The sequence below is a fragment of the Saimiri boliviensis genome, chromosome 10 (genome assembly GCF_048565385.1).
Source record: "Saimiri boliviensis isolate mSaiBol1 chromosome 10, mSaiBol1.pri, whole genome shotgun sequence".
Classification (NCBI taxonomy): Eukaryota; Metazoa; Chordata; class Mammalia; order Primates; family Cebidae; genus Saimiri; species Saimiri boliviensis.
This window is the reverse complement of record NC_133458.1, coordinates 63,619,118-63,646,584: the sequence shown is the minus strand read 5'-3', so window position 1 is coordinate 63,646,584 and position 27,467 is coordinate 63,619,118. Positions and strand designations below refer to the sequence as shown.

At 42.8% G+C, this 27,467-nt stretch overlaps 2 protein-coding genes across 3 annotated transcripts in view; both read left to right on the top strand.

The window, feature by feature from the left end:
- The window catches only part of LOC141580081 (uncharacterized), a 100,289-nt gene extending 99,663 nt beyond the window's left edge, over positions 1 to 626 (top strand). Inside the window, exon 4 of one of the 2 annotated variants that reach the window (XR_012512093.1) lies at positions 561 to 626. The gene's annotated coding sequence lies outside the window, so the exon portion shown is untranslated. The remainder of the gene's footprint in view (positions 1 to 560) is intronic. The other variant, XM_074379356.1, reaches the window with a different exon arrangement.
- Positions 376 to 27,133, top strand: TMEM243 (transmembrane protein 243). Its single transcript, XM_010344933.3, has 4 exons — positions 376 to 853; positions 24,128 to 24,178; positions 25,236 to 25,340; positions 26,531 to 27,133. The coding sequence occupies exons 1-4, from the start codon at positions 776 to 778 to the stop codon at positions 26,651 to 26,653; spliced, it is 357 nt and encodes a 118-aa protein (XP_010343235.1). The 5' UTR covers positions 376 to 775; the 3' UTR covers positions 26,654 to 27,133.
- Positions 27,134 to 27,467: the final 334 nt, after the last annotated feature.

Sequence of the window (27,467 nt, the reverse complement as noted above, 5' to 3'; positions counted from 1 at the left end):
GCCGAGAGCGCGGCGAGAGCAGCGGCGGGAGGTTCGGCGAGCACGCCGGCCCTGGGTAGCTGCAACACCGGAGACGGATCCAAGTTGCTTGGCTCGGCCCGGGCAGCGACCTGAACCCGCCGCGCCGCGGGGTGGGTGTGCGGAGCGCTGGGCTGTGCCTCTGCAATTTCACTTCTCCCGCCGCTGGGGAACGGAGCGGGGGAGGCGCAGAGGGCTGGGAGAGGGGTTCGCAATGCGTTCTTCCAAGAAAACTTTTTTCTGCCTTGAACGTGAAGGAATACGTGCTCACTGTAGACAATTGGGAAAACATGGGAAAGTACTGTGTAAAAAATGGGGGGCGGGGGCGAGGCGTGGGAGTCACTCGGGGCGCGGGGACGGCGATTTGCTGTGCTAACCGCAGCCGGGTGCGAGCGGCGGGCTGCGCTGCCCCAGGGGCCCGGGGGGCGGAGAGCCGCGCGGCGTGGAGGGCTGAGATTTGAGGAAGTGGGAGCTGCCCGGGCGGGGGCGTCCCGCCGAGAGTCCGCCACGCAGCGTTTGTTTCCTTTCACTTCCTGCGGCAGCTGCTCTAGATGAGGAGGTGCGCGTGGCCGCGGCGGAGCGGCCGGAGTCTTCGGGTGTGAGCGCCCACCCACCGCGGGCGCCAGCGCTTCCTTGACCGCTCAGGTTCGGCTATGCGGGAGCGGTGAGGAGGAGGCTTGCAGTGGTGGACCTGAGAGCTCGGGAGGTCATGCTGGCTTGCTTTTAAGTGGCTTGAAGAAAGTGAAGAAACCCCAAAATGGAGGACTTCGCTACCAGGACCTACGGCACCAGTGGCCTGGACAACAGACCTCTGTTCGGGGAGACGTCCGCCAAGGTGAGCTCAGACTGTGGCTCCAGGAGCCGATGGGGTGTGTGTCTGCCGCCTGCCCTCCCGCCGAGTCCAGGCTAGGTCCTTCTGCGGCTCCTAAAAGCACTTTTAGGTTGGAAGCTGATTCTGCAATCCCGCTTCCCTCTCAGGATGTTTGCCCGGCCACTTGTCCTCTGCTTTGGGACATGGTTGGCCAAGAGAGCCTTGAAGGCTGGAGAAAAGTTCAGAAAGTTCTGGGTGGTTGGAAGCCCTTCTGGGGAGTGTGGAAGCCTCTCCGGAGGGGAGGTTGATTTAGTGGTGGCACAGCTGCACCTTCAGCAAGAGTACTGACTCTCCAAAGGCTTCAGGTGTGTGCCCACAGCTTCCTAAGAGAGCCGAAAAGGGTGCTTCTGATTCCTGTTTACAGAGCTTCCTAAGAGAGCCGAAAAGGGGTGCTTCTGATCCTGTTTACAGAACTCTTAAGGGTTCGCTGCTGAGCAGTGAAGCAGCAAGCAAGGAAAGAGGGGAGAGACTTGAGGTGAGGGGTTCTAGAATGATAGCTTCCATTCCAGGAAGTGATCAAAGGGTCCCTGAACTCAAACAAGCTATCGTACATTATTCTGGACTTTAAAAAGCATAACATCTTTTAAAAAGGATTAATTATGTGATGTGCTGGGCCAACAATTGAGGAGAGATCTCTTTCTATCGTCAGCATTAACTTTCTGAGTACTTTGGGCAAGATATGCCTAGTTTATTTTTTCACCTAGAAAGTGGCATTGGTTGACTGGTCCTAGTGCAGTGTTGTTGCCAACTGATCACAGCCAGTTACAGATTTCTTTGTTCCTTCTGCAATCCCCCTGCTTCACTTTACTGGCCTAAAAAAAAAAAAAAAAAAAAAAAAAAGTGCTGGTGATCTCGGACTTCTGATAAACTGCTTTCACCTCTCGAAAGGTAATGCACATGTAGAGTCCAGAGCTTCCGAGATTTCTTAGTTTTGGCAGGAGCCCTCCAGCAGACAGGATAGGGAACTGGTACACCTAGCAGTCTGGAGGATAGCCCTGAATTTGGAAGCTGTGAAGCTGCTGCAGGACTACTTTATTTTTTAAACTCCACGTGGATTTTACTTTCTCTTTTCAATCAAAACGTTTTAACATGGAAAGCATTTTAAATTCTGTGTCCAGGAAGATGCACCTTGTTCATCTTGTGGCTTTGTGTAATCCCAGCCCACAGTGCTCCTGGTTTGAGATGCATGCCTCCTCCAGTAGATGTTCCATCTTATGCAAACGTTATTGAGCATTATGTATTTAGCCCTGGGTAGCCAATGAACCCTGTCAGGTGGGAAAAAAAAAATGTAGACAAATGTGATGTGGTTGGATCTGTGCTATGACAGGGACATGTTGGGGTAGAGACAAGAACTGGTATGGGAAATTTGTCCATCTGTCCGAAGAGCTAAGAGGGCTTCCACAACATATTTCAGCACATAGATTGGGGGTCTGGGTGATCCAGACCCCTGACCTCTTTTAACCCATTGCTCTTGTAATTATAGAGGTAGATGACTTTGGTAATGGACTCATCCATTTATGCAGACACTTAGAAATATTGATGTTTTTCTAATTAGCTTGGGACAAAACGTCCAGTGACTTAAGTTTCCTGTTGCCCATGATCCATTTGAAACACATCCAAGAACTTTACTATTCCAAATGGATCTGTTGTTGCATATTTACTTACTATAAGAATGTATCACACTGCGATTATTTAGGAAATTTTAGGGCATTGTAATCATAGCTTTAGCTATTCAGAGAAAAAAGTTAATACATATTAATTCCTAATATCTCAATATTTCTCCCTTTAGCTCCCTCTATGAAGTGAACAGGGTGATTGGACATAGAGAAATTCCACGGAATGGAGAAGGGAGAGAGACCCCTAGTCTGAGGGTGGGAGAAGACATGTATACAAATGGAGACACTACATTGGAGAGAAGAGAGGCATCCATATGTGTTCACAGCAAATGAAGATTTGAGGGCCTGGGAGGGTGAGGCCCAGGAATGGCCTCAATAGTGAAAGGATAGGACATGTTACAGTGGAGCCATTTCCACAGAGGACAGCAACTGCTAGAGCAGGGTCCTGGGGACACTGAGAAACCCATCACTTGCCCTTGTGTGTGGATGTCTCCAGCTTGCTGTTTTACATGCCAGGAAACGACACAATAGCCACTTGACAGTGGAAACTTGCTGTTAGTGAACTACCAGTTCCGAGAAAATCGAGAAAGCATAAAGCCCAGTTCCTGTCCTAGTCAGACAGGTGGTTTCCTGTGCATTTTGTAATCTTACTTGCTTTATGAGAACTGATATAAATAGCCTCTCAACTTTAAGTGCAAACTCTAAAAGAGAACTGAAGCTCAAAGAGCGGAGAAGAGTGCATTTGTGTTTCCTTGGTGCGAGGCAACATGGTGGGCATTCAGCTTTCCCTTGTTTGATCATCAACTTGCTTTGTGAGATGGGTGTTCTTATTTCTGTCATATAACGAAGGAAGTGGAAGAAACCTTAGAGAGGGTTACTTGTTCAGTCATAAAAGTAGTTTCCTCTGGTAATGTTTCACCAACTTCCTTTCATGAGTTGAATAGTGAGGTCAGTAGTAACTTAAGACAGTTTTTGCTTCTCAACACACTCCAGACATCTGCATAACCTGTTGCCCTTTCAGAGAACGTAGGAGTTAAAGTGGTTTGCCTCAAGTCATGAGGTGACTGAGAGATAATGAAATGTATTATAGAACAATGAATATTAATATATAACCAAGTTGGCCTTGAGCAGCATCCTCTTGGGGAAATCCCTCAAGGAAAGTTTGTCTTTATCTGTGCTGGGTGCACGTAGTGATTTCAGTTACTGAAATCCTAGATTGAATCTTCAACATGAAAATTCTTCATTCTAAGTGTATTCCTATCTAAAAATAGCTTTACAGGTGTAGTCACAGAAAGGCAAAGTGAAACAGTTTTCTGTTGTTCCATAAATACCTAGAGGATTTTTTTTCCTTTGAGGCAGAGACTCACTTTTGTCACTCAGATTGGAGTACAGTGGCACGACCACCACTAACTGCAGTCTCCACCTCCTAGGCTCAAGTGATCCTCCCACTTCAGCCTCCTGAGTAGCTGAGACTATGGATGCTTCCTACCAAGCCTGGCTTTTAAATTTGTTGTAGAGATGGGACCTCCTGTATTGCTCAGGCTGGTCTCAAACTCATGCCCTTAAGCTGGTCTCAAACCTTGGCCTCTAAAGTGCTGGGATTATAGGCATGAACCATTGTGCCCGTCCTGGGGATTATTGACAAAAAAGGAAAGGTGTTCATTTTTGTAGGAAACATAGACCTCATTCCTTGAAACCTATGGAATTTTTATGTTGTTAGGCTGGCTGTCTTATGAATCCTAGTTTGAATGCCCAGATGATTTTTATATGTTTTTTAAACTATTCCCCAGTAGAGTACTTCTCTTTCAGGTTAGAAATATGGCACAGAAACCAAGATGGTAAGAAATATCTGAAGTTTCCAAGTCTGTGTTGTGGCTTAGCATTTTCTGAAAGAGTGCTTTCCAGTAGAAATATGATGTGAGCAGCCATATATGTAATTTATATTTCTTTGTAGCCATATAAAAAAGTATAAAGAAAGAAATGAAGTACTAATAACTTTAACCCCATATTTCCAAAATATTAATACTATCATTTCAACATATAATCTATACTAAAAAAAAATTTAGCTGGGTACTGTGGCTCATGCCTGTAATCACAGCACTTTGAGAGGATGAGGTGGGAGAATCACTTGAGCCCAGGATTTTGAGACCAACTTGGGCAACACAGGAGATCCTGTCAGTACGAGGAAAAAAAAAATAGCTGGGCATGGGCATGGTGGAACCCACTTGTGGTCCCAGCTGCAGACTCGTTCCACTGTGCTCCAGCCTGGGTGACAGAATGAGACTGTCTCAAAAAACAAATTGAGATATTTCTACAATGTTTTTGTACTAAGCCTTTGAAATCCAGTATGTATTTTATACTAACAGCCCATCTGCATTCACACTAGCCATGCTTCAGATGCTCAGCAACCACGTATGGCTGATACAGGCTGATGTCCCAAATCCAAAGTATGAAATGCTCTAAAATCCAAAACTTTTTGAGCACTGACTTGATGTTACAAGTGGGAATTGCCACGCAAAAGTACTTAACACAAAGTTTGTTTCATGCACAGAAATTTTTGAAATACTGTATAAAATTTGCCTTTCAGGCTATGTATGCAAGATATATGTGAAACCAATTTCGTGCTTAAGACTGGTGTCCCACCCCAAGGTCTCAAGTATAAATATTCCAAAGCCTGAAGACAACCAGAAATCAAACACTTCTGGGCCCAAGCATTTTAGATAAAGGATACCCAGCCATTTCAGACAGCTTAGTTATATAAAGCAGCTGAAGTGCTAGTCATGGTGGTTCCATAGCCGCATTTATGAAACTTTTTTTTTTTAATTGTGGGACTCCTGGAAGGTTTAATATGCCAGTTTTCATTGTGACCCTAGTTGGTGAGGGTGGGTAGGTAGCACTTCCTAAACTGTTAAGGTGGTGTGGCCTTTTTAGCCCTAGCACAGTGCCTTATCCAGTTCTTACCTCCCTAGGAGCATTCAGTAAACAAGTTTCTATAGAAACTTTGGGAAACATGGTTCAGTGAATTTCCTTCCTCTACTTTTCCCTCCCCTCCTGTCCCTTAGTGTGAAGTAAAACCTGGAAATAGTCTCCCCTCTTCTGCCCACAGCTACCTTTAAAAGTTTGCTTTAATATAACACACGGCTTGGGCAGTCTTTCCCACTGTCTATGTTAGAAGGGCACTAAATTACTCTCTGGGCTCCTGAGTCAGTCTTGATCTCAACTTGTTAGCTGGCTGTGGAATCATCTGAAATCGGTTTCAGTTCACCTGGACTGGTAAACCTAGGAGGGGAGGGAGAGAATGGTTTTGTCAGTGGAGAAAGCAAAGCAGCAGCATCCCATAGCTAGGGCAAATGGGAAAAGGATGAATGAACACTCTCCACGTGGTGCGATGTAGCGCAAACCAGTTTCTAGATCAGCCTACTCTGTGGATGCTCACTGATCACAAAATAAGTGACTTATCCTTTGAGAAGGGTGGTGACCAAGTTCTTGCCCCTTTTTTCTTTATTGGATGTGATATATGAAGTCTGTGACTTGGAGAGAAGGTACATAACGCTGAATTCCCCAGTAGATACCATAGTGGGAGGGAGAACCTCTGTGAAGGAGGCAAGGTAGTGGCCTCCGAGGCTCAGATCTTTGGTTCCTCAAAGACAAAAGTATCTTCATTGATCCCCCTTTCTCCAATAAAAAAAAGCAAACAAAGACGGTGAAATGCAAGGGCTTTTTGTGATGAATGTTACGCAATTCAAACTCGAGGCATTTGGCCTCTGCAAATAATGACATAAGATTAGAGTTGCTACTTCATGCCATTTTTGTTGTTGTTTAAATACAAGGCTCAGTAGGGATGGTGATAAAATAATGTCTAAACATGCAAAGAAGAAGGCAAAAAAGAATAAAGCTATTGTAATATTGGCGTTCAGGGTGCCCTCAGCTCCCCTGAGAGGATGTTTCTCCACGTTCTTGGTCTCCTGCTCTCTCAAGAATGAGAGAGGGGACCACGGTGCAGTGTGCAGCAAATGCTGGACTCAAAAAAGTTTGTAGAAAAGTGATTTTATTTAAAGAGAGAGAAACAGGAGAAGGAGAGAGAAGGAAACAGTTAAGTCTCACACAGAGTGAGAGAATCCAGAAAGATGGATCCAGGAGAGAAAAAGAGCTTCCACACTGAGTGGAAGAGACTCGAGAGAGATGGAGTTTAGGAGGGGAAGACAGACTTCCACGAGAGAGTGTGGAAGGGGACTCCAGAGGGAAAATCCAGAAGAGAGAGAGATGGCTTCCATGAAGACAGTATTCGTGGAAGGGGACCCAAATATGCAATCTGAAGAGGTGTAGAAGAAGGGGACTTTTAACCTGGGAGGAACCCACACCTTCTCTAAGACCCCTGGCCAATGAAAGGAGTTCCTTAGAACTTTGGCTGGAGTCATTGACTCTGCGTTTCTTCTCATGCCTGTGAAATTCAAACATGAACAGTTAAATCTCCTGGATGGAGAGAGATGGGAGGGGGACATGACACTGGGAAGTTCTTGCCCTTAAAACTACACCCCGCTGTGGACCCGGAAAGAGAACACATTCCCTCACTATGATTAAGATAGCTGGGTCTGTGCTGACAGCCCCTCTCGCTCCCTGTCTTAGAGCTACCAGTGTGCTTTTCTCTGAGGAGTGCAGGCTTTAGTGTATTTCCTCTAGACAGAGCTTCTAGGTGATCATCCAAGCACAGCTATGTCTCTCAAAAGAGGGCTAGTCACCCAAAGGGGAAACAGTTATTTCCTATCCTCTCATTCAGCTTGCCAAAATAACTTTGCCTTTTTGCGCTAAAAAAGTAATTAGGAAAAATAAATGTCATAACTTTTTTTTTTAGTACTCTGTATGTTTTCTGTCTCTCACCTCTAGACCAGTGGACTGGAATCTCTGGGGGTGGGTCCCAGGCACTGGTATTTCTGGAAGGTCCTCAGGGGATGCTGGTGCATAGGAAGGATTGAGATGCACCGGTCTTAGTCTTGCTCTGTGTAAGCCCAGTCCAGGCTAATACCTCTCCAGGGACCCCTTTCCTTTAGCTGCCTCCTTGTTCTTCACGAATGCTGCTCTCCTTTCTGTTGTGTCCTCTCTTCTCTAAATATCTGAATTCTGCTCGGTCTGATTCCTCACTTTGGAAGCTTCCTTGCTGGTCTGATCCCTCACTTTGGAACCTTCCTTGCAATCCAGCCTCTTCTGGCTTTCCTTCTGTGAGCCTGGCTGTCAAAGACGCCCCCTGGCACTTAGTCCAGGGGACTCATGCAGCCCTTGCCTCCTAACTAGAGAATAAGCTCTTCTTAAATGGCAGGTGCCAGCTTCCTCATTTTTGTAGCCTGTTTAGCCCTAGGGACAATGGCTTACCAAGTTCTTGATTTCGTGTATATTAAGTTTAAAGCAAAGTGAGAATTTAGCGTTATCAAAAAGTTACCTACATTCTTGGGACATTCTGAACCCACAGTAGAAGGCAGGGACTGTTGTTTAGAAACCTGGATATGCGAGATCTCTCATGCAATTACAGTCATTTTTCTCTCTTTTTCTTTGTGCTGAGCTGTATATAGCAGAGGCCAGTCATCAATATAATATTGTATTTAAAAAAAAAAAAAAAAACCGAGGCCTGGCCTCAAAGAAGCTGATGGTCTATTGAATTTTCTTCTATATGTGATTTTTGCTGGTCTTTGGTAATATCCTGGACTTAGTGAATTAAGTCACTTTTTTCTTATGGTTGGCTCATAGGCTATGTATGCATATAGTGACCATATTTTCTGAGCTCCTGAAGGAACATGTGGGTGGATAAACCTTTGTGTCCCTGTGAGAACAGTGGAATGCATTTGAAATTGGGGCTGCTGTATAAATTGAGGCCAAGGTGTGGGGCCAGCTCAGCTCTCTGTCACCTCTGAGGAGCTTGATCTCTCATTGGTAAGATTTCCTCTTAGACAAGGTATAAATAGTGCAAATACCATATTACCTGCCCTTTACTGACTATCTACTGAATGTCAGGTACTCTGTTGTAATGGCTTTATGTGTATTCTCTTCTAATCCTTGATCAAAACCCCCCTATGTAAGACCATTGTACAAATATGAAAACTAAGGCTTAAAAGTTGTAGCTTGAATACAGGCCCACATATAGGAAGTCATGTGTTTGGGAGAGAATTGAGTGTGAAAGTTGTAAACGGTGGGTGTGCCTGAATTCTCATAAATGCTTTCTTGTGCACCACCTCTGCTCTTGGCACTGTTCAAAGTCTGGCATTGCTCGGGGAAGTCTCAGAACAGTAGTACCTGTGGGTCGTAATTTACTGTGTCCTAGAGTTAGCCAGTGAGACAAAAACGTCACCTTGCTTTCCACATATGTGGCTGCTATCCCTCTGGTTGTCTCTAGTGACCGTGCGAGGGGAAGCTCCTGTACAGGGAGAGCCATGCTGTTCTGAGGGACCAGTATTAAATCCCTGGATACAGGGCCTGAGGTTTCTTGATACATCTGGGCTCAAAATAAACCTCCTTCCACATTTTGCATCCTGTCAGTATGTTTGTTTGTTTGTTTGTTTTTTCTGGCCCCTTAGGCTTCTGGCTAGGCCACTTCCACAGGTTTTATGGTGAGAAGTTTTCCACTGTGATTTGGAAGAAGAGAAGCAAAGTCATTTCTAAGAATCAAACTTCATTTATGATATTAGAACCCTTAAGTTTTCTCGAGAAATGCAGCACTTTGGAGGCAGAATTGCAGGATGTGGCTCAAGGGCCTGAATCATTCAGTCCAGGTAGACAGTGGTAGGAAGTAGCACCCTTTGGGCGTTTCATTTAATAGATGCTGAATTTGTTGCATTGCTCTTCGCCCCTCCCAGGGGAAGACAATCACTGTCTTCAGTGACCTGAGGAACGAGTGGGTAAGGAGGGTATAAGTCGTGAGTATAAAATGGGAATGAGCTTTTTATAAAAGGAAGAACAAAGTGCCAGGAGGCTTTGTTCCCAGACCAAACCGAGGGTTGGGCTGCTATTTCTCGTGACCCAGTAATGAGAGGCAGATGAACTGGGGAGGAAGAGAGTTTTTATTTCTGCAACTGGTTATAGGGAGAAGGCCCCGAAATTATCACCAGACCAACTCAAAATTGAAAAGTTTTCCACAGCTTATATACCTTCTAAGCTGTATGTCTACATGTAAGTGTGCATTCATCTAAACACATAAGCGATTAACTTCTTTTAATCTATCACTAAGGTCTGCGGCCTGAAGACCACCTTCTGGAGCCTTCGTAAGTTTACTTAATCTAAATGGGTCTAGCTGCTGGGGTGATTACCCTCATCTTATCTCCTGCTAAATCATAAAGATCTGGGGAGTTCCTTTTGACCCCAATAAACTTGGTTGTGGAGGCCTGGGGAGTTGCCTTAATCCTAAAAGCGTCCTGTTAGGAATTATTTCTTTATCTTGTCATGCTTAAAGGCCCAGGAAAAGCCTAGGCAAAACTCTTGGTGGGCTCTTTGTTACAATCCAGACTTTTGTATAAGGGCACCAGCTCAATCAGCTTTTAATGCTTGACCTAGCTACTCAGTCAGTGAGACAGTTGAAATGGAGGCCTGCATTAGTGAGACCTGGCCTGCCACAGTGTGGAGGAAGGGGCAGTGCTGTTGGGGGCATCAGTCTGGAGGGCTTCTGAATCTTGGACCTGGAAGGAGGAGCAGGATTTTTTGGCAGGCGGAAGTGACAGGGAGTGCCAAGCAGTGGGTTCTGCTTGAGTTCTAAGGGGTGGGAGCAGGAAATGGTGAGGGAACTGAGTGTTCCCTTGTGATTGGACACCCAGGACTTGGAAGGAATGGTTAGAGAAGAGGCTGGGCTGGATAAGGAGCCTGTAGTGATATGCTGAGGATTTGAATTTTCTTCTGGAAGCTCGTTAAGTGTGCATGTATGTATTATTCTATTCAGTTTTTTTTTTAACACCAACTCCTTATTAACAAAATGAATTACCTTTTTAATACCAAAAAGTAGTTTTGCCACATGAATAAAAGGTAGGATATATAAATAATGGGTGAGGATATCTGTATCCTCCTATATAAGGCCAGTAAGAAAATCCCAACAATTAAGACTAATTTTTCAGTGGTTCATTAATCACAAAACAATTAAACAACTATGTAAAAATTAAGACTGTCTGCATATTGGAAGTACATTTCAGTTCACACATGCATTCAACACACTTTAAAGTGGATAGAAAAAATTTTTATTAACTGGCTGAGGAAAAAAAAACCCTACATATTAAACTTGCGTATTCTTGCTTAAGGAGTACTTATATTCTTGCCTAAGGAGTACTCACCTCAGTGTTTCTTTGCAGAAGCCGTGGATATCCTTGATTCAATTACTAACAAAGTGCATACTGCATCCCGGAAAAGATACTAGGTGCTGTATAACATATCTTTTTCTGGGGCATAGGGGCATAGGTACTACAGGGAAGATAGAAAATCATTAAACAAATGCTCGTTCCTCTGTTCCAGCTTTAGTCACGCTGGCCTCCTTTTTGTTCTTCCAACTTGTCTTAGTCTGTGCTGCTGTAACAAAATACCACAGATTGGGTAATTTATAAAGAACAGAAATTTATTTTCTCACAGCTTTGAAGGCTAGAAGTCCAAGATCAAGGCATCAGCAGGTTTGGCATCTGGTGAGGGCTGCTGTGCTTCCAAGATAGCGTCTTGTTGCTGTGTCCTCTGAAGGTGAGGAATGATGTGTCCTCACATGGCCGAAGGGCATGAAATGACAGGAGAGCACTCCCTTCGCACCCAGGCTCTTTTATAAGGGTGTTAATTTTATCTATGAGGGCAGAACCCTGATGCCTTAATTCCTTCCCAAAGTCCACATTTCTTAACACTTTGCTTTGGGGATTAAATTTCAACATGCATTTTGGAGGGCCACCATTATTCAAAGCATAGCGCAATTCACTAAGGTCATTCCTGCTTCAGGGCATTTGCACTTGCTGCACTGACCTGTCGACAGTACCTTTCTCTCCCAGATCCTTGCACGTCTCATTCCTTTTTCTTACAAAGGCCCTTGCTCAGAAGTTTCTCGGGGGATTTCTTGACCTTGCTTTTTTAAAACAGCCTCCTCTACCCCCTATCTTCACCCTGGCCACTGCTAATCTACCCAGTTTTATTTTTTCCCTACCACTTAGCATGCAGAAAGAGTGTAGAGAATGAATGTTTATGCTGAAGTGTGACCAGGATGGGAGGAAGGCTTTTCTCATGTTGAAAGAATAAGAATCTCATGATTCCCTCATGAGGGAGAGATTCAACATAGGGGTAAGAATACAGATAATAAATGGAGCCAGGGCAAGGGCACAGGATTGGCAGAGAATTAGGTCACTTTTTTGGTCCTTTTCAGGCTGGAAGGGAGATTAGAGAAGAGGAACATTCCTCTCCTTCTTAGCATCTTGTTTCATAGGATGTTGATATGGTTTGTGTCTGTGTCCCTACACAAATCTCATGTTGAATTGTAATCCCCACATATTGAAGGAGGGGCCTTCTGGGAGGTGATTGGATCATGGGGGCAGTTAGGACCACAGTTCTCATGGTATCTGATGGGTTAAATGTGTGGCAGCTCACCACTCGCTTGCTCTCCTCTGCTGCCATGTGCCTTGTGTCCCCTTCACTTTCCACTATGTTTTTAAGTTTCCTCAGGCCTCCCCAGTCATGTGGAACTGAGAGGCAATTAAACCTCTTTTCTTTGTAAATTACCCAGTTTCAGGTAGTTCTTATTTATAGTAGTGTGAGAGTGGACTAATACAGAAAATTGGTTCCAGGAGTGGGATACTGCTTAAAGGATACCTGAAAATGTGGAAGCAGCTTTGGAACTGAGTAACAGGCAGAGGTTGGAACAGTTTGGAGGGCTTAGAGAAGACAGAAAGATGTGGGAAAATTTTGAACGTCTAAAGACTTGCTGAATGGTTTTGACCAAAATGCTGATAGTGATATGGACAGTGAAGTCCAGGCTGAGGTGGTCTCAGATAGAGATAAGGAACTTACTGGGAAATGGAGTAAAGGTCACTCTTGGTATACGTTAGCAAAGAGACTGGTGGCATTTTCCCCCTTCCCTAGAGATCTATGGAACTTTGAACTTGAGATAGATGATTTAGGGTATTGGGTGGAAGAAATTTCTAAGCAGCAAAACATTCAAGATGGGGCCTGGCTACTCCTTGCAGTGTGCAGTCATATGTGTTCACAAATAGATGATCAGAAATCGAAACTGGTGTTTAAAAGGGAAGCAGAGCATAAATGTTTGGGAAATTTGCAGCCTGGCCATGCAATAGAAAAGAAAAACCCATTTTCTGGGGAGAAATTCAAGCCAGCTACAGAAATTTGCTTGAGAGGAGCTGAATGTTAATATCCAAGACATTGGATATTAATGGGGAAAATGTCTCCAGGGGGAACTTCAGAGATCTTCACAGCAGCCCCCACATTATAGGACCAGAGGCCTACAAGGGAAAAATGGTTTTGTGGGTCAGGCCTTGGGCCATGGTGCCCTGTGTCCCAGCTGGTCCAGCTCCAGCTGTGGCTAAAAGGGCCAAGATTAGATATAGCTTGAGCTGTTGCTTCAGAGGGTGCAGGCCCCAAACCATGGTGGCTTCCATGTAGTGTTGGGTCTGTGGGTGTGCAGAAGGCAAGAGTTTGGGAGCCTCTGCCTAGATTTCAAAGGCTGTATGGAAATGCCTGGATGTCCAGGCAGAAGTCTACTGCAAGGGGTAGCCCTCATGAATTGCACTGTATGCTTGGAAAAGTGTCAGACACTCAACACCAGCCTGCAAAAGCAGCTGTGGGGGCTGTACCCTGCAGAACCACAGGGGAAGAGCTGCTCAAGCCTTAGGAGCCCACTCCTTGCATTAGTGTGGCCTGGATGTGAGAAACGGAGCCGAAGGAGATTATTTTGGACCATTAAGATTTAATGACTGCCCCACTGAGTTTCAGACCTGCATGGGGCCTGTAGCCCCGTTGGCTGATTTCTCCCTTTTGGAATGGGTCAGTTTACCCAATGGTTCTACCCCCGTTGTATCTTGCAAATAACTAGTTTTTGATTTTACAGGCTCATAGGCAGAAGGGACTTGCCTTGTCTCAGATGAGACTTTGGACTTGGACTTTTGAGTTCATGCTGGAATGAGTTTAAGACTTTGGGGGACTGTTTGGAAGGCATGATTGGTTTTGAAATGTGAGAAGTACATGAAGTTTTGGAGGGGCCAGGGGCAGAATGATGTGGTTTGGCTGTGTCCCTACTGAAATACCATGTCAAATTGTAATCCTCACATGTTGAGGGTCCTGGAGGGAGGTGATTGGGTCATGGGGACAGTTTGTAATGGTTTAACACCATCTGCCTCATGTTGTCTCATAAGCAAGTTCTCATGAGATCAGGTGATTTAAATGTGTGTGGCAGTTCTCTCCTCTCATGCTTGTTCTCTCTCTCTCTCTCTCTCTCCCTCCCTCCCTCTCTCCCTCTCTCCCTCTCTCCCTCTCTCCCTCTCTCCCTCTCTCCCTCTCTCCCTCTCCCTCTCCCTCTCTCTTTTTTCCTCTGTCCCGCTTTTTCTTTCCCTCTCTATTCCACACTCTAGCGCCCACTCCTGCTGCCATGTAATACCTGGCTTGCTTCCCCTTCACCTTCCACTGTGATTGTAAGTTTCCTGAGGCCTCCCCAGCCATGTGGAACTGTCATTCAATTAAACCTCTTTTCTTTAAAAATTACCCAGTCTCAGATAGTTCTTTTTAGTAGTGTGAGAATGGATTAATGCAGATCTCTACTGATGTAAAAGTCTTCAAGAGTGGGACTGGGAACCTGAGGAGAGCTGAATCTTCAAACTGCTTTCCAGAGAGAAGCAGGGGCAGTCCACCTAAAGTAAGAGGTCATGGAAATACAACGAAGGCCCAGCTGAGCATAGAAAAGATCAATTTGTAGTAAGCCCCGTTATTGTGTTATTTCAACAAATATTGATGATCTCCTCTGCTAGGCATTGTGGTTGGCAGAGTGATGCGGCCAGTGCCATCACCCACCCATACAGTGACACCTTTGTACAATCGGAAGGTTATTTACACCCTGGGTAGTGGTAGCCCTCACAAACATGTGGCTTGACTTTGTCTGAATTAGAAAAAAGTGCAGTTGCCTCTGTTTGGATGCAGGTTGATCAGGATGCACAGCTTGGAAAGTGTAACATTGGACTGAAATTCAGCCCCTATAGCCATACATGTGAGCCAAAATTCAACAGTGAACAAGGAAGACATTGTCCTTGCCTTCCCAGACTGTCCAAGGTAGAGGAAGAAACAGAGGAGTAAACTGACATTTGTAGTTAGGACAGCTTAAAGACTTCAGAGTAAGGATTATTGCTAGTGTCTAGAATTGGTTGGGGGTCTGGGGGTGACCTGGGGCTAGGTTTTCAAAGAAAGCATCAGAACAGATGAACACATCCACTAGGGAATCTTCCATGCATTGCTGAAATTGCTGACTTCATGGTTACGTATTGGTAGGGAGGCTCTCAAGTGGATGTGGGTAAAGACCATAGTTAGGGGCCATTGAGGATGGGGAGGGAGGAGGATAGGAGGAAAAGAGATTTGGCATGGCAGGTGCTGAAATACTTGGTGTAACTGAGAAAAGGAAGGGAAAAGGTTGGCATGAGATTGCACAGGGACATACACTTTAAAAAGAAGATATTACTGAAATTGCCATTCCAGCGTGGTCTGAGGGGCAGGGAATGCCCTGGCTTCCCACTCTTCTCCAGCCCAGTGAGACCCAGCTGAGTACACAGGGGCATGAGCTCTATTAGGATGCAGTTTGCTCATGTGGAACAGCTTTCAAAGTTAGCATGGCTGACAGGGGAGGACACTTGTAGGTATAAAGTCTGACCTGGAAATAGGATTGAGCACCTGGTGCGGGATGTGGGTCTATAGGATTCCATGTGATGCTGTCTGAGGAGAAAGACTTTTGTGTAATCACACAGAAAGTTTAGAAGTAACACAAAAAAGTCTTTTCCCACTTTTTGCCCTGCCTTCTCTCTAAGAATGCAGAAGGGAATGTTTTCATGGCATTGTCCATCCAGACTTTTGCTTTTCTGCAAAGAGCTTTCTCTGTTTTGCCTTGCCCCTCTTTGAGAATGTTGGGAGCATTGCCAAAGGATGAATTTGTCAGCTGGAGTTCAGAGTTGTGATGCCTTAGAAATCAGTCCTTGGTTCTGCTCTAGCAGAAAGTAACTGGGCTTGTGCTCAGGAAAACCTGAACCTCAGAGAGCCCCATGGTTTACCATTGGTATTTCTTTGGGAACGACAGAGCCTAGCCTGGGAGGCATCTGTTAGGGTGTTGCACCTTTGTGGCTGGCAAATAAGGTACCTTTGTGGTCTGCAGGACCAGGCCACAGCTTCTGTGGTACTGTTGCATGCCTGTCCTGCAGCAGTGAGGCACATTCTGTTCCAATAGGCCAGGCCCCAGATGAGTGGTAAGATGAGATGAATAGTCTCTACTGGTGAGAGACACACTAAAGAAAAAGCTGTTGGCCACTTTTGCTTTGAGTTTTTCGTTTACTCAACATTCATTGAGTGCCTACAGATGCCACACTGTAGGGAAGGAAAACAAGTATAGTAGTTTGCACTAATCCACATTTTCACTTTTCTAGGTTTTTGTTACCCATAGTCAGCTATAGTCCAAAAATATTAAATGGAAAATTTTGGAAATAATTTGTAGGTTTTAAATTGTGCACTGTTCTATGTAATATGATTAACCTTCACTCTGTCCTGTTCCTGCTGGGGACATGTATCATCCCTTTATCTAGTATATCCACACAGTAGATGCTACCTGCCCATTAGTCACTTAGTAGTCATCTTGGTTATCTGATTGACAAAATAGAATATGTATAGGGTTTGGTACTATCTGTGGTTTCGGGCATCCATTGGTAGTCTTGGAGTGTATCCCCCACAGATAAGGGGAGACTACTGTAGACTGTCTTTCTCACTGTTAACTAACTGCTGGTCTTAGTGTGGGACACAAGCAATACATTTTGGTGTATTTAAGTGTAAAGACTGAGCAAAGTGATCTGGGTGCTCTGAGACAAGAATGGCTTGCCTTCTGAGGGGAGGTGCCCAGAGTGGTGCCCAGAAAGGATTTACAGTGAAGTTGATGTTTGTGTTGAGCTGTGAAGGATGATGATACAGTTTGGCTTTGTCCTCACCCGAATCTCATTTTGAATTGTAGCGTCCATAATCCCACATGGGACCCAGTGGGAGATAATTGAATCATGGGAGCAGTTCCCCCCATACTGTTCTTGTGGTAGTGAATAAGTCTCATGAGATCTGATTATTTCATAAGAGGTTTCCCCTTTTGCTTGGCTCTCATTTTTCTCTCTTGCCTGCCACCATGTGCCTTTTCCCTTCTGCCATTTGGAGCTATGAGTCCATTAAATCTCTTTTTCTTTGCAGATTATCCAGTCTTGGGTATGTCTTTATTAGCAGCATGAAAATGGACTAATACAATAAATTGGCACCAGGAGTGGAGTGCTGCTGTAAAGATACCCCAAAATGGGGAAGCGACTTTGGAACTGAGTAACAGGCAGAGGTTGGAACAGTTTGGAGGGCTTAGAAGAAGATAGGAAAATGTGGAAAAGTTGGGGACTTCCTAGGGACTTGGAGGGCTCACAAGACAGGAAGATGTAGGAAAGTTTGCTTCCTAGAGATTTATTGAATGGCTTTGACCAAAATACTGATTGTGATATGGACAATAAGGTTCATGCCAAGGTGGTCTCAAATGCACATGCCTAGAGGCCTAGGAGGAAAAAATGGTTTTGTGGGCTGGGCCCAGGCCCCCCCTGCTATATGCAGCCTAGGAACTTGGTGCTCTATGTCCTAGCAGCTCCAGCCATGGCTAAAAGGGGCCAAGGTACAGCTCAGGCTATGGCTTCAGAGCTGCATGTTGCAGCTTCCATGTTGTGTTGAGCCTGTGGGTACACAGAAATCAAGAATTGTGGTCTGGGAACCTCTGCCTAGATTTCAGAGGATGTATGAAAACGCCTAGATGTATAGGCAGAGGTTGCTGTAGGGGCAAGGCCCTCATGGAGAACCTCTGCTAGGGCAGTGCAGAAGGGAAATGTGGGGTTGAAGCCCCCACACAGAGTCCCCGGGGGCATTGCCTAATGGAGCTGTGAGAAGAAGGCCACCATCCTGCAGATGCCCAAATGGTAGATCCACCGAAAGTTTGCACCATGTGTCTGGAAAAGCCACAGACACTCAAGGCCAGCCTGTGAAAGCAGCTGGGAGGGAGGCTGTACCTTGCAAAGCCACAGGGGCAGAGCTGCCCAAGACCGTGGGAACCCACTTCTTGCATCAGCATGACTTGGATGTGAGACATGGAGTCAAAGGAGATTATTTTGGAGCTGTAAGAATTGACTGCCCTGCTGGTTTTTGGACCTGGCATGGGGCCTGTAGCCCCTTTGTTTTGGCCAGTTTTTCTCATGTGGAATGAGTGTATTTGCCCAATGCCCATACCCTCATTGTATCTAGGAAGCAACTAATTTGCTTTTGATTTTATAGGCCCACAGGTTGACTTGTCTCAGATGAAACTTTGGACTTTGGACTTTTGAGTTAATTCTGAAGTGAGTTAAGACTTGGAGGCACTGTTGCAAAGGCATGATTGGTTTTGAAATGTGAGGACATGAGATCTGGGAAAGGTTAGGGGTGAAATGATATGGTTTGGCTATATCTCTACCCAAATCTCATCTTGAATTATAACTTCCATAATTCCCACAGAGGGACCTGGTGGGAGATAATTGAATCATGGGGGCAGTTCCCCCCATACTGTTTTCATGGTAGTGAATAAGTCTCACGAGATCTGATGGTTTTATATAAGGTTTCCCCTTTTGCTTGGCTCTCATTTTCTCTCTTGCCTGCCTCCATGTAAGAACTGCCTATTACCACATACCATGATTGTGAGGTTGCCCCAGTTATGTGGAACTATGAGTCCATTAAACCTCTTTTTCTTTACAAACTACCCAGTTAGGGGTATGTCTTTATCTGCAGCATGAAAACTAATACAGATGAGTAGTCAAAATTGGGAGTAGTATTTTAACCACCTAGAGCTTTTTTGGGAACTGTGAGTTGACATTATGCCTTTGGGATTTTTTTACGGACCAATGTAAGAAATGACTCTGTATGAATTATCTGCATTTTCTGTGTCCCTAGATGTGTCCCAACTCATGGGACAATTTCTTTTTAAAGCCAGGAGAATTTTGACTCTTCTAACTATTCAGTATGCCTACTTTTATTGATGAGAACTTAAAATTTTGTTGTACTTTATACTAATATTTGAGTTTAAATGAGAAATGTTTTCTCTATATAATCTTTTTCTTTTTTCTTACTTTTTTTGAGATAGTTTAACTCTGTCTAGGCTGGAGTGCAGTGGTGGGAGGTCACTGCAGCCTTGACCTCCTGGGCTCAAGTGATCCTCCCACCTCAGTCTCCCAAGCAGCTGGGACTATAGGCACATGCCATCAAGCCCAGATAATTTTCATATTTTTTGTAGATACAAGGTCTCACTATTTTTTCCAGGTTGGTCTTGAATCTCTGAGCTCAAGTGATCCTTTCACCTTGGCCTCCCAAAACGCTGGTATTACAGGAGTGAGCCACCCACACCTGGCATTTGTAAATTCTTTAACTCTTCTCCCCTCTCCCCCAGCTCCCCTGACCCCATTTTCCAAACCCATTTGGAAATTTTGTCTTCCTCTTTTTACCATTGGTTAATTAGGTTGGGGTTTTATTATAGTAGCACATGGCCTTCAAATTCATTCTGGAAGTAGGCAAAACATTGCCGTGGAAATGGAAGGCTGAATACAGTGTCTCTTGCTATGTTAGCATTCCAAAATGTTTAGAACCAGGATATTCCCAGGGAGCTGAGGAGCTGAGGGCAGAGCTAGCTTTTGGTTATTTTGGATGTTTTTGCCAGTTTCCTCCCAGGACTGTCATTACCACCTGATCATTTAAAATGAGTTTGAGGTTCTCTAGTATCAAGTTGCTGGCTAATGACTGACCAGGCAAGTATAGGGGTTCTCTGTTTTTAATCACTAGGAGATTAGTCCTTCTTCTCTGGCCCAAGTGCAGTCTGGTGATTCAGAACCATAAAGTGTAAGAACTGGAAGCAACCAGGTATCGTTTAGCCCAGTCTTCTCATTTGACAGTCAAATGGAGTAAGGAATTCTTTTGAGGTCACAAAGCTAGCTAGTGGCAGAATGAAATGAGAACCTTGGTTTCTTGACTGTCTGGAGGTCCACATTTATTAGTTTAAGGACTATTAGATCTTTTGAACTGCTCATTAAGCTTGCATTTTGCAAGGAGCATTGGATAGGAAGCTTTTTGCTATTACCTAGCTGTGTGACCTTTGGCAAGTCAGTCTTACGGAACCTAGTTACCCATTGGTAAAGGGAGATAACATATTCCTTACTTGCTTTAGAGTTTCTTTCCACCATTCCAGATACAAACCAGTTGTATATACTTCCATCTTTTTCTTCTAACTCATTTCAAAAAAAGACAAAGACATGAATCCTTCGGGCTCAGGCTGATCTCTTCACTCTGCATTGCAACCTAGCTCGTTTCAGCTGTCATGAAACTTGGTCAACAATCTCGATTTGTACCATTGCTTTTTTGTAACAGCAATGCTTTTGTTCTCCCATGGGTCTTTGGGAGAACAAACTCCCCTGGGAGTTTCTTTCATGACCCATCCTTCCTTTTCATCTGCTAGTCTTTCAGAGTTTTGACTTCTCTAGTAATTCGCTCCCTGACTGCCCAAGATAGCTCACTTTCTCTCTTCTTGGTGCCCTCCTGAACTCTGGGTAGTGTAAACTTCTGGAAGGTAGAGATGGTTTTATTCACTTTTGTATTTGCATCTAAATTACCGTAATGTTTAAATGCATAAATAAATGGCTTATGAGGTGATATATGTGAAATCTCTACATATACACATGTATATGTGCATACAGTGTTTATGTTCATGTGTATATGAATTCAGACTATCTCTTAACCTGTTGCAGAAGATTTGGTCTTTGGGAAGGATATCCTAACTCTGTATCCTGTCTTCTCAGCAGGCAAGGATCCAGGTTAATTGCCGTCTGGTCTCCTGTCAAGCTTCCTTACGGAGTGAAAATAAGCAATAGTACAAGGTTTAAAATTATGGTAGGAAAGAGGAGTTATGGTAGGTAGAACTGGAGTGAAAATAAAACTAGGGAGGAGACAGAGCTAGTTTCTGTGAGAAATATTGAGTTAATAGAGACTAGCTATAGAAGTAGAAATAATCTGAGTTTGTTTATTCCATTAACAGCAAAGTTTAAATGTAATATTCATTTTTCTTCATGTACTCTAGTTCTGATTTGGAGCATGTTATTCCCCAAACTGTCCTTTGAAGTGTTAATTAACTAGCCATTTAATTATTCTCTATTATCCTCTTTGGAGATTGGGAGCTACAAGAGCTGCTAAAGCCCTGAAAAATAATCTCTAGCCGCAGGGAAAGAGCTCCACCCTGTGATTTGAACTTAATATATAAGAATGGCTTATTTTAGACTAAACTCTAGAGCACTGCATCTCCATTTTAAATGTGTACACAAAGTACCAGATCTTGTTAAAATGCACATTCAGATTTAGTTGGTTTCAGTGAGGCCTAAGATTCTGCATTTCTAACAGGCTTTCAGGTGAGGCTGATGTGCTGGTTCACAGACTACATTTCGAGTAGCAAGTTTAAAAGAGAGAGCATCAGAAGAGGGCTTTTGAAGTTAACTCTGCATAGCTGGATTCTTGGTTATGTTGATGGCAGAAGGTCTTGTCTTGGAGAAAGAAAATACTCTGAGAAACACTTCTGCCATGTCCTCAATAGTTCATCCCCTCTTGGGAATCCTTGAGGGGGGATCACTGCATTATAACAATAACTGATACTCATGAAGATCAGTTGGAATTCTGTTCAGTGACTGTCTAAAAGGCAGGCAGGAAAGTATTGATTAAAGTTTAGGTACATTTTCACCAGGATGATTAAAATCATTATGTGGATAAATTCAACTACGTGGAACAAAGTCCCCTATGAGGAAATACTCATTCTTGAAAGATAAGCATTTATTGTAGTACTTTGCTAATAGGCTTTTTGAGGTGTCATCTGCCACTTGCCATCTTTATCTAGACCAGCACTAACATTCTAGGTTTTCTTTGGGTGAGAAGTATAAATGGGGAAAAGAGGCCTGACATTGAATCCTGTCTTTATTAGTTAGTGGTATCGAGACCTTGGCAAGTTCTGTTTCCCTGAGCCTGTTTTGCTGCCTGTGAAAGTCATATTGCCATTTCATCCCAGAATTTTTAAGTAGAGTATTGGTGAATGCTCTTGGCATAGTTACTATCCCTTTACCATTATTTTCTTCCTTCTTTGATCCTGGTAGGCAACTTGCTGTATGCCATTTGGAAATTAGTGATTTATTGACTTGGCTTCTATTGGTGGGAGGGCTGTTGTGAGGTGTGCAGTTTTTTGTTTTGGAAATTCCTGGAGCTCAGAGAGAGAAGCCAGGTATTCTTTCTTCTCACAAACAGTGGGGCTCCCATAGATTTTGTCTCTATACACATTTTATGTTAAACATACACTTATTCGTCCTGTGTGGGAAACAGTTAACCTGATTGGTGACTTGTCCCTGGGTCCCTTTCCTAACAAGTGGTCCTAATTTCAGGCTCCTGTGTGCTGTGTAGGTTTCTCTAGCTGAGGTGGTGGTAAGATTCCTCTGGAGTTAGGAGTTCAGTTTCTTTTGTTCTGTTAACCTTTCAGTTGTAGTGGCCTTGGTTTGGAGAGTTGTGGTTTGTCCTTGGTTAAATCACGCACACCCAACACGTGGCTTTCTTGAACACACTTTCCCTCCCAATTGTGCCTGACTGTTTAACTTCTTTGGATTCTAATCTCTAAAATCGGACAACTTGGAAAAGAGAATTCAGTTGCTGCTCTGTGATTGTTCCTGTGTCCGTCCCATCTCTGAGCAGAGCTTTGTTTATTGGCAGCCTACCTTCCATATCCTGCTGTTATTTGCTGAGACCTTGTCAAAACAATGTAGCAGACAACTGATTTGTTACTCAGCTTTGACTTCTCTGAAATGACTGCATTATCATTCTCATTGGTCATAAAGTAGTGTTTCCTAATTAGGTCTTAAACCTTAACTTTAATCTGTAGTTCTGCAACCTATTATACTTTACCTTTTAAATAGTACCTGAAACTACTTCTAACCAGTGACCTGGATTTAGGAACCTCCAGTTTCAAAATTGCTTCTAACTTGCTATGTGTCTTTTCGCAAAGAATTTAGCCACACTGGGCCTAAATTTACTTTAACCTGTAAAATTAGGATTGGATCAGTTTTTCAAATACTTCTTTATTGTTGGTTGGGGTGGGGATGGGAATGACAAGAAAGCTTAGTGGGTGGGTTCTTCATTCAGTCAAGATATACTGAAGGCTTTCACTATTAAATAACTTGGAAAAACTACTAGACTGGATGGTCTTTTAAGATTGCAAGGGCCAAGCCTTGGCACTGTAGGATCCATCCCTTTTAACCGTAGCATCTACTTTTAGATTAGACAAGGATACCTAAGCTGTATTACAAATATAGTTTCAAATGCTACTCTCCATCTAGTCTGGTTCCTGATACTTTGTCAGTCTTGCTTTGTCGCCAGACTGGAGTGCAGTGGCGCAATCTTGGCTCACTGCAACCTCTGCTTCCTGGGTTCAAGCGATTCTTCTGCCTCAGCCTCCTGAGTAGCTGGGACTACAGGCTTGCGCTACCATGTCCAGCTAATTTTTTTTATTTTTAGTAGAGATGGGGTTTCACCATGTTAGCCAGGATGGTCTCAATCTTCTGACCTCGTGATCTGCCTGCGTTGGCCTCCCAAAGTGCTAGGATTACAGCTGTGAGCCACTGCCCCAGGCATGGCTCCCGATACTTTTAACCGATGCTCTGGCCTGGCCATTCCCGTGGTGCTCGTTCTTTTCCTTTGGCTCATACTATTTTCAGCAGCATTTGTAAGCCTCCCTTCCCCATTCCATACTACCCAATCAAGACTCTAGTGTAAATGTCCTCTCTTCTTTCCTAGTTGGCCTTTTCCCAAAGTACATTTTCCACTCTTATGACTTAGTATACTTTGCTTTGGTGGTTTTATGTGTAAAGCTCAGAAAAGGGATGGACCTTGGGTTTCTATATATATATATATATATATATATATATATATTTTTTTTTTTTTTTTTTTTTTGAGACGGAGTTTCGCTCTCGTTACCCAGGCTGGAGTGCAATGGCGCGATCTCAGCTCACCGCAACCTCCGCCTCCTGGGTTCAGGCAATTCTCCTGCCTCAGCCTCCTGAGTAGCTGGGATTACAGGCACACACCACCATGCCCAGCTAATTTTTTGTATTTTTAGTAGAGACGGGGTTTCACCATGTTGACCCGGATGGTCTCGATCTTTTGACCTCGTGATCCACCCGTCTCCGCCTCCCAAAGTGCTGGGATTACAGGCTTGAGCCACCGCGCCCGGCCGGGTTTCTATATTTTAAACCACCCTAATGCCTTGCCTTGTGCTATACTGAAGGTAACATGGATTCAACACATATGGCTTAAAAACTCTTTTCTCTTTCAGGATCGAATCATTAATTTAGTTGTTGGCAGTTTAACATCCTTACTGATTCTAGTAAGTATCTTTATTTTGTGCCTCACCCAGGCTCTTAGCCAAAGTTTTAAAAAACATGAGTATTAATTATGGTTCAGTTAACTTCCCCCACACAAAAAATACTTAAAAGGGGCTAGGAGATGAGCATAAACGTTCCAGTCATAGTTAAATAAGTGCTCTTAATTTTATTACCACAAAATTGCAACTGCTAACTGGAGTAGCTAGTTTAATTTTCACACCCTCTCCCCACTGGTTGAATATGTGAAATAGTGGAAGTCAGATAACTTGGTTTTCAGATAATTCAGTTCACTATGTTTTGCCTAGTAGATCTGTAAAAATATCAGTGGCTGGTAGCCACTTTCTTCTGTCATACTCTACCGTAATTCCCCATTTTTGTTAATGCTTTATTTTATTCCTAAAGAACGTAACATCCATTACCCTTTGGTAAAGTTTAAAAAGACTAGGTCACAGTATATAGTAATTTTACTGTATACATCCTGTAAAATACAGCTGGAGCTATCACAATGAAATTCTTCCAAGCTGTATTTTCCATAATTTGACATTTTTTTGGCACATTTTCATTAAATTTAGGAGAATTTGTTTTTTCCATGGCTGCTTAATGAAAAGATTGCCTGTAATGCGGCATCTTCGATAGAAACAGAACCACATGATATTAGAAGTCTTTCAGTGTGTTTCATAATGTTTTAGAAAACCAGCTTTGATTATATTCATTTTTGGTAAGAATATTTAAAATAACAAAATGGCTAGAACTTTTATCAGTAGAATCATTAATCCTGGGAGTGAGGTTTAGTTAATGAGGTTATTTTGGGGTCAGCTAGTTTAACTAATGTTTTCTCTCCTTTCATAAGGGAAAGGTTAGAAAAGGAGGGCGTACTAAGATAAATCAAACATACTTAAAATTACTTATTACTGTACTACCATTCTAGAAAGCAAATTGGTGGCAGATGAAATTTTACAACGTGAAGTATTTTGTAGTATTGTGTTGCTTAGACTCCAGTCAGTAATTACCAGGTCTTGGAGTAACTATTAAGGCCTTACATAATTTCTCTTCACACAGGTAACACTGATCAGTGCTTTTGTTTTCCCTCAACTACCTCCGAAACCGCTGAATATATTTTTTGCTGTCTGCATCTCTTTGAGTAGTATTACTGCCTGCATACTTGTAAGTATCGTTGAGAATTTAAACAGAATGTTCTTGAAAGTTTAATGTTGCAATGCTTGGGACAGAAATTTTCAGAGCTTTGGATCTATACAAAAGGGTCTCTAATTATATCCCCATTCTCCCCCTAAAAGTATGTTAGAATTCTCAATAAAATGAGTTTCTGCTTTTCTCCTGAATCCCAAAGTTGTAACCCCAAAGAGAAACTCTATTCTCATGATAGCTAAAGGAAAAAAAATATAGTGGAAAGACTAATTTAGGTGACCAAAGATTTAATTCATCTTTACTCAAGGACTATATAGGGGCCAACAGTCTTGGGGAAATGCCAGTTACTGCTAAGTGAAGAGATAGAGCACTCTGGATTTAATTCTAATGATTACAAAATTAATCTTAATCTACATGTTTGTCCTCCACAGTGGAAGTATTAACACCAAAACCTCCTGGGAAATCTAAAACTGCAGTTGTATTATTATGATAATTGATTTACTTCAAATGTTTCTTTTCTGGTAAAGAAACAAGGATGGTGGTGGCACCTCAGTGTTCAATCATTCATTAGTTGGCTGTTGTTTTATGTCCCTTGAGAGGCAGAATCAAAGAGAAAACCCTTAAAAACAATTGTTTTTATCTCTTAAATCATAATAGTAATTGGCTTATCTGAGTTAAAAGTAAACCAGGAGACATCTCCAAGTGTTCTACTTCACTGATCCTGTTGTTGACTCCCATGACCTGAAAGAAGAACTGGTCCACCCCACTAACTTCAAGCCTAAAGTGACTAACAATGAACTAGTTTAATCCAATCCAACGAGTTTATATACATTATGGGAGCCCTATTTTGTATAGCAGTCTGAATCAACTGTATGAATCATATGAATCTAAATGTCGTCTTCCTTTACAGTTAATATATGTCCAGGTATATGTTCTTGAATAGCTTGCCAAATGACTGGTGGACCAATACAGGTTTGAAAACAGGAAAGTAAACTGAGAAAATAGGGATAAGTATGATCTTGGGTGTGAAAAACTCAGAGTAAGAATGAAATTCTGGCTGCATTGGTCTGAGGAATGTAGAGACCTCAGAATATGGAGAATGTCTCATTTAGGGGAATAAACAAACACTAATGAAATTTGAAATTGGTAGAGAAAATGTTACATTTTAAATGTTAATTGCTAATAAACTTTAATTCTTCTTCTTTTAGATCTACTGGTATCGACAAGGAGACTTAGAACCGAAGTTTAGAAAGCTAATTTACTATATCATATTTTCTATCGTCATGTTGTGTATATGTGCAAACCTGTACTTCCATGATGTGGGAAGGTGAGGCTGCCAAGGAGAAATACTTACCAGGACTCTTCAAAATGATACATTAGGACAGTGAGTAATTTTTGGATAAGGTATGCTGAAGAATCTCCTGCAGAAGTCTGATACATGATTTTCATGTTAATTGTAAATGTAAATTCCCTCTTGCAAGGGAGACATATCTTAGATCACTTTGCTTTTTAAAGAGCTGACGTTGCACCTAAACATTCCAACCCTTAAAGCTCAAACAGCACAAGAAATTTTCACTTTAGAAATCAACATTTTTATAATGTGATTGCATGGCAAAAGGCTATGTAACAAACAAAATCTTGCATTTTAAGACAAATATTCTTTTATTTTGTTAAACTGAATATACAGTTGTTCCCTAGGCAACCAACTTTTGCTTTATAACTACAATTTAATTTCACGTTAACAAAACAGACAGTCAAAAGACAACTTTGTGAAGATCTAATTACAATAATAAATAAAATAATTTATACAAGTTTTTTTTTCTTGACTTTTCTATAGGGGTCATATTCATTAAAAACCCAAGATGCTATCTTTGCCTTTAACCCTTCTGCAGTATAGGAATGACTTAGATTTGTTTACTTTTGTTATAGAAGTGAATATTGTTTTTTCAAACTGCCTGAGATGAGAATTTATATTGTACCCCGCCAGCTAACACACTAAATGAATGACAAACTATTTTCTGGGTAATTTATATAGCAAAATGTAATAAATGGTCATGGTATCAGAATAGACAACATTACTTCCTTCCCCATTTAGTTTTACTTAAAAGTGTTAACTTTGTAAACTAATGACAGCGGTTTCTGAGG

What these genes read in the sequence shown, in the direction of transcription:
- TMEM243 (XM_010344933.3), top strand. Translation starts at nt 776, where the DNA reads ATGGAGGACTTCGCTACCAGGACCTACGGCACCAGTGGCCTGGACAAC. An exon ending in TCGGGGAGACGTCCGCCAAG is followed by an intron (nt 854 to 24,127) that starts GTGAGCTCAGAC and finishes TTTCTCTTTCAG; the next exon opens with GATCGAATCATTAATTTAGT. An exon ending in GTATTACTGCCTGCATACTT is followed by an intron (nt 25,341 to 26,530) that starts GTAAGTATCGTT and finishes TTCTTCTTTTAG; the next exon opens with ATCTACTGGTATCGACAAGG.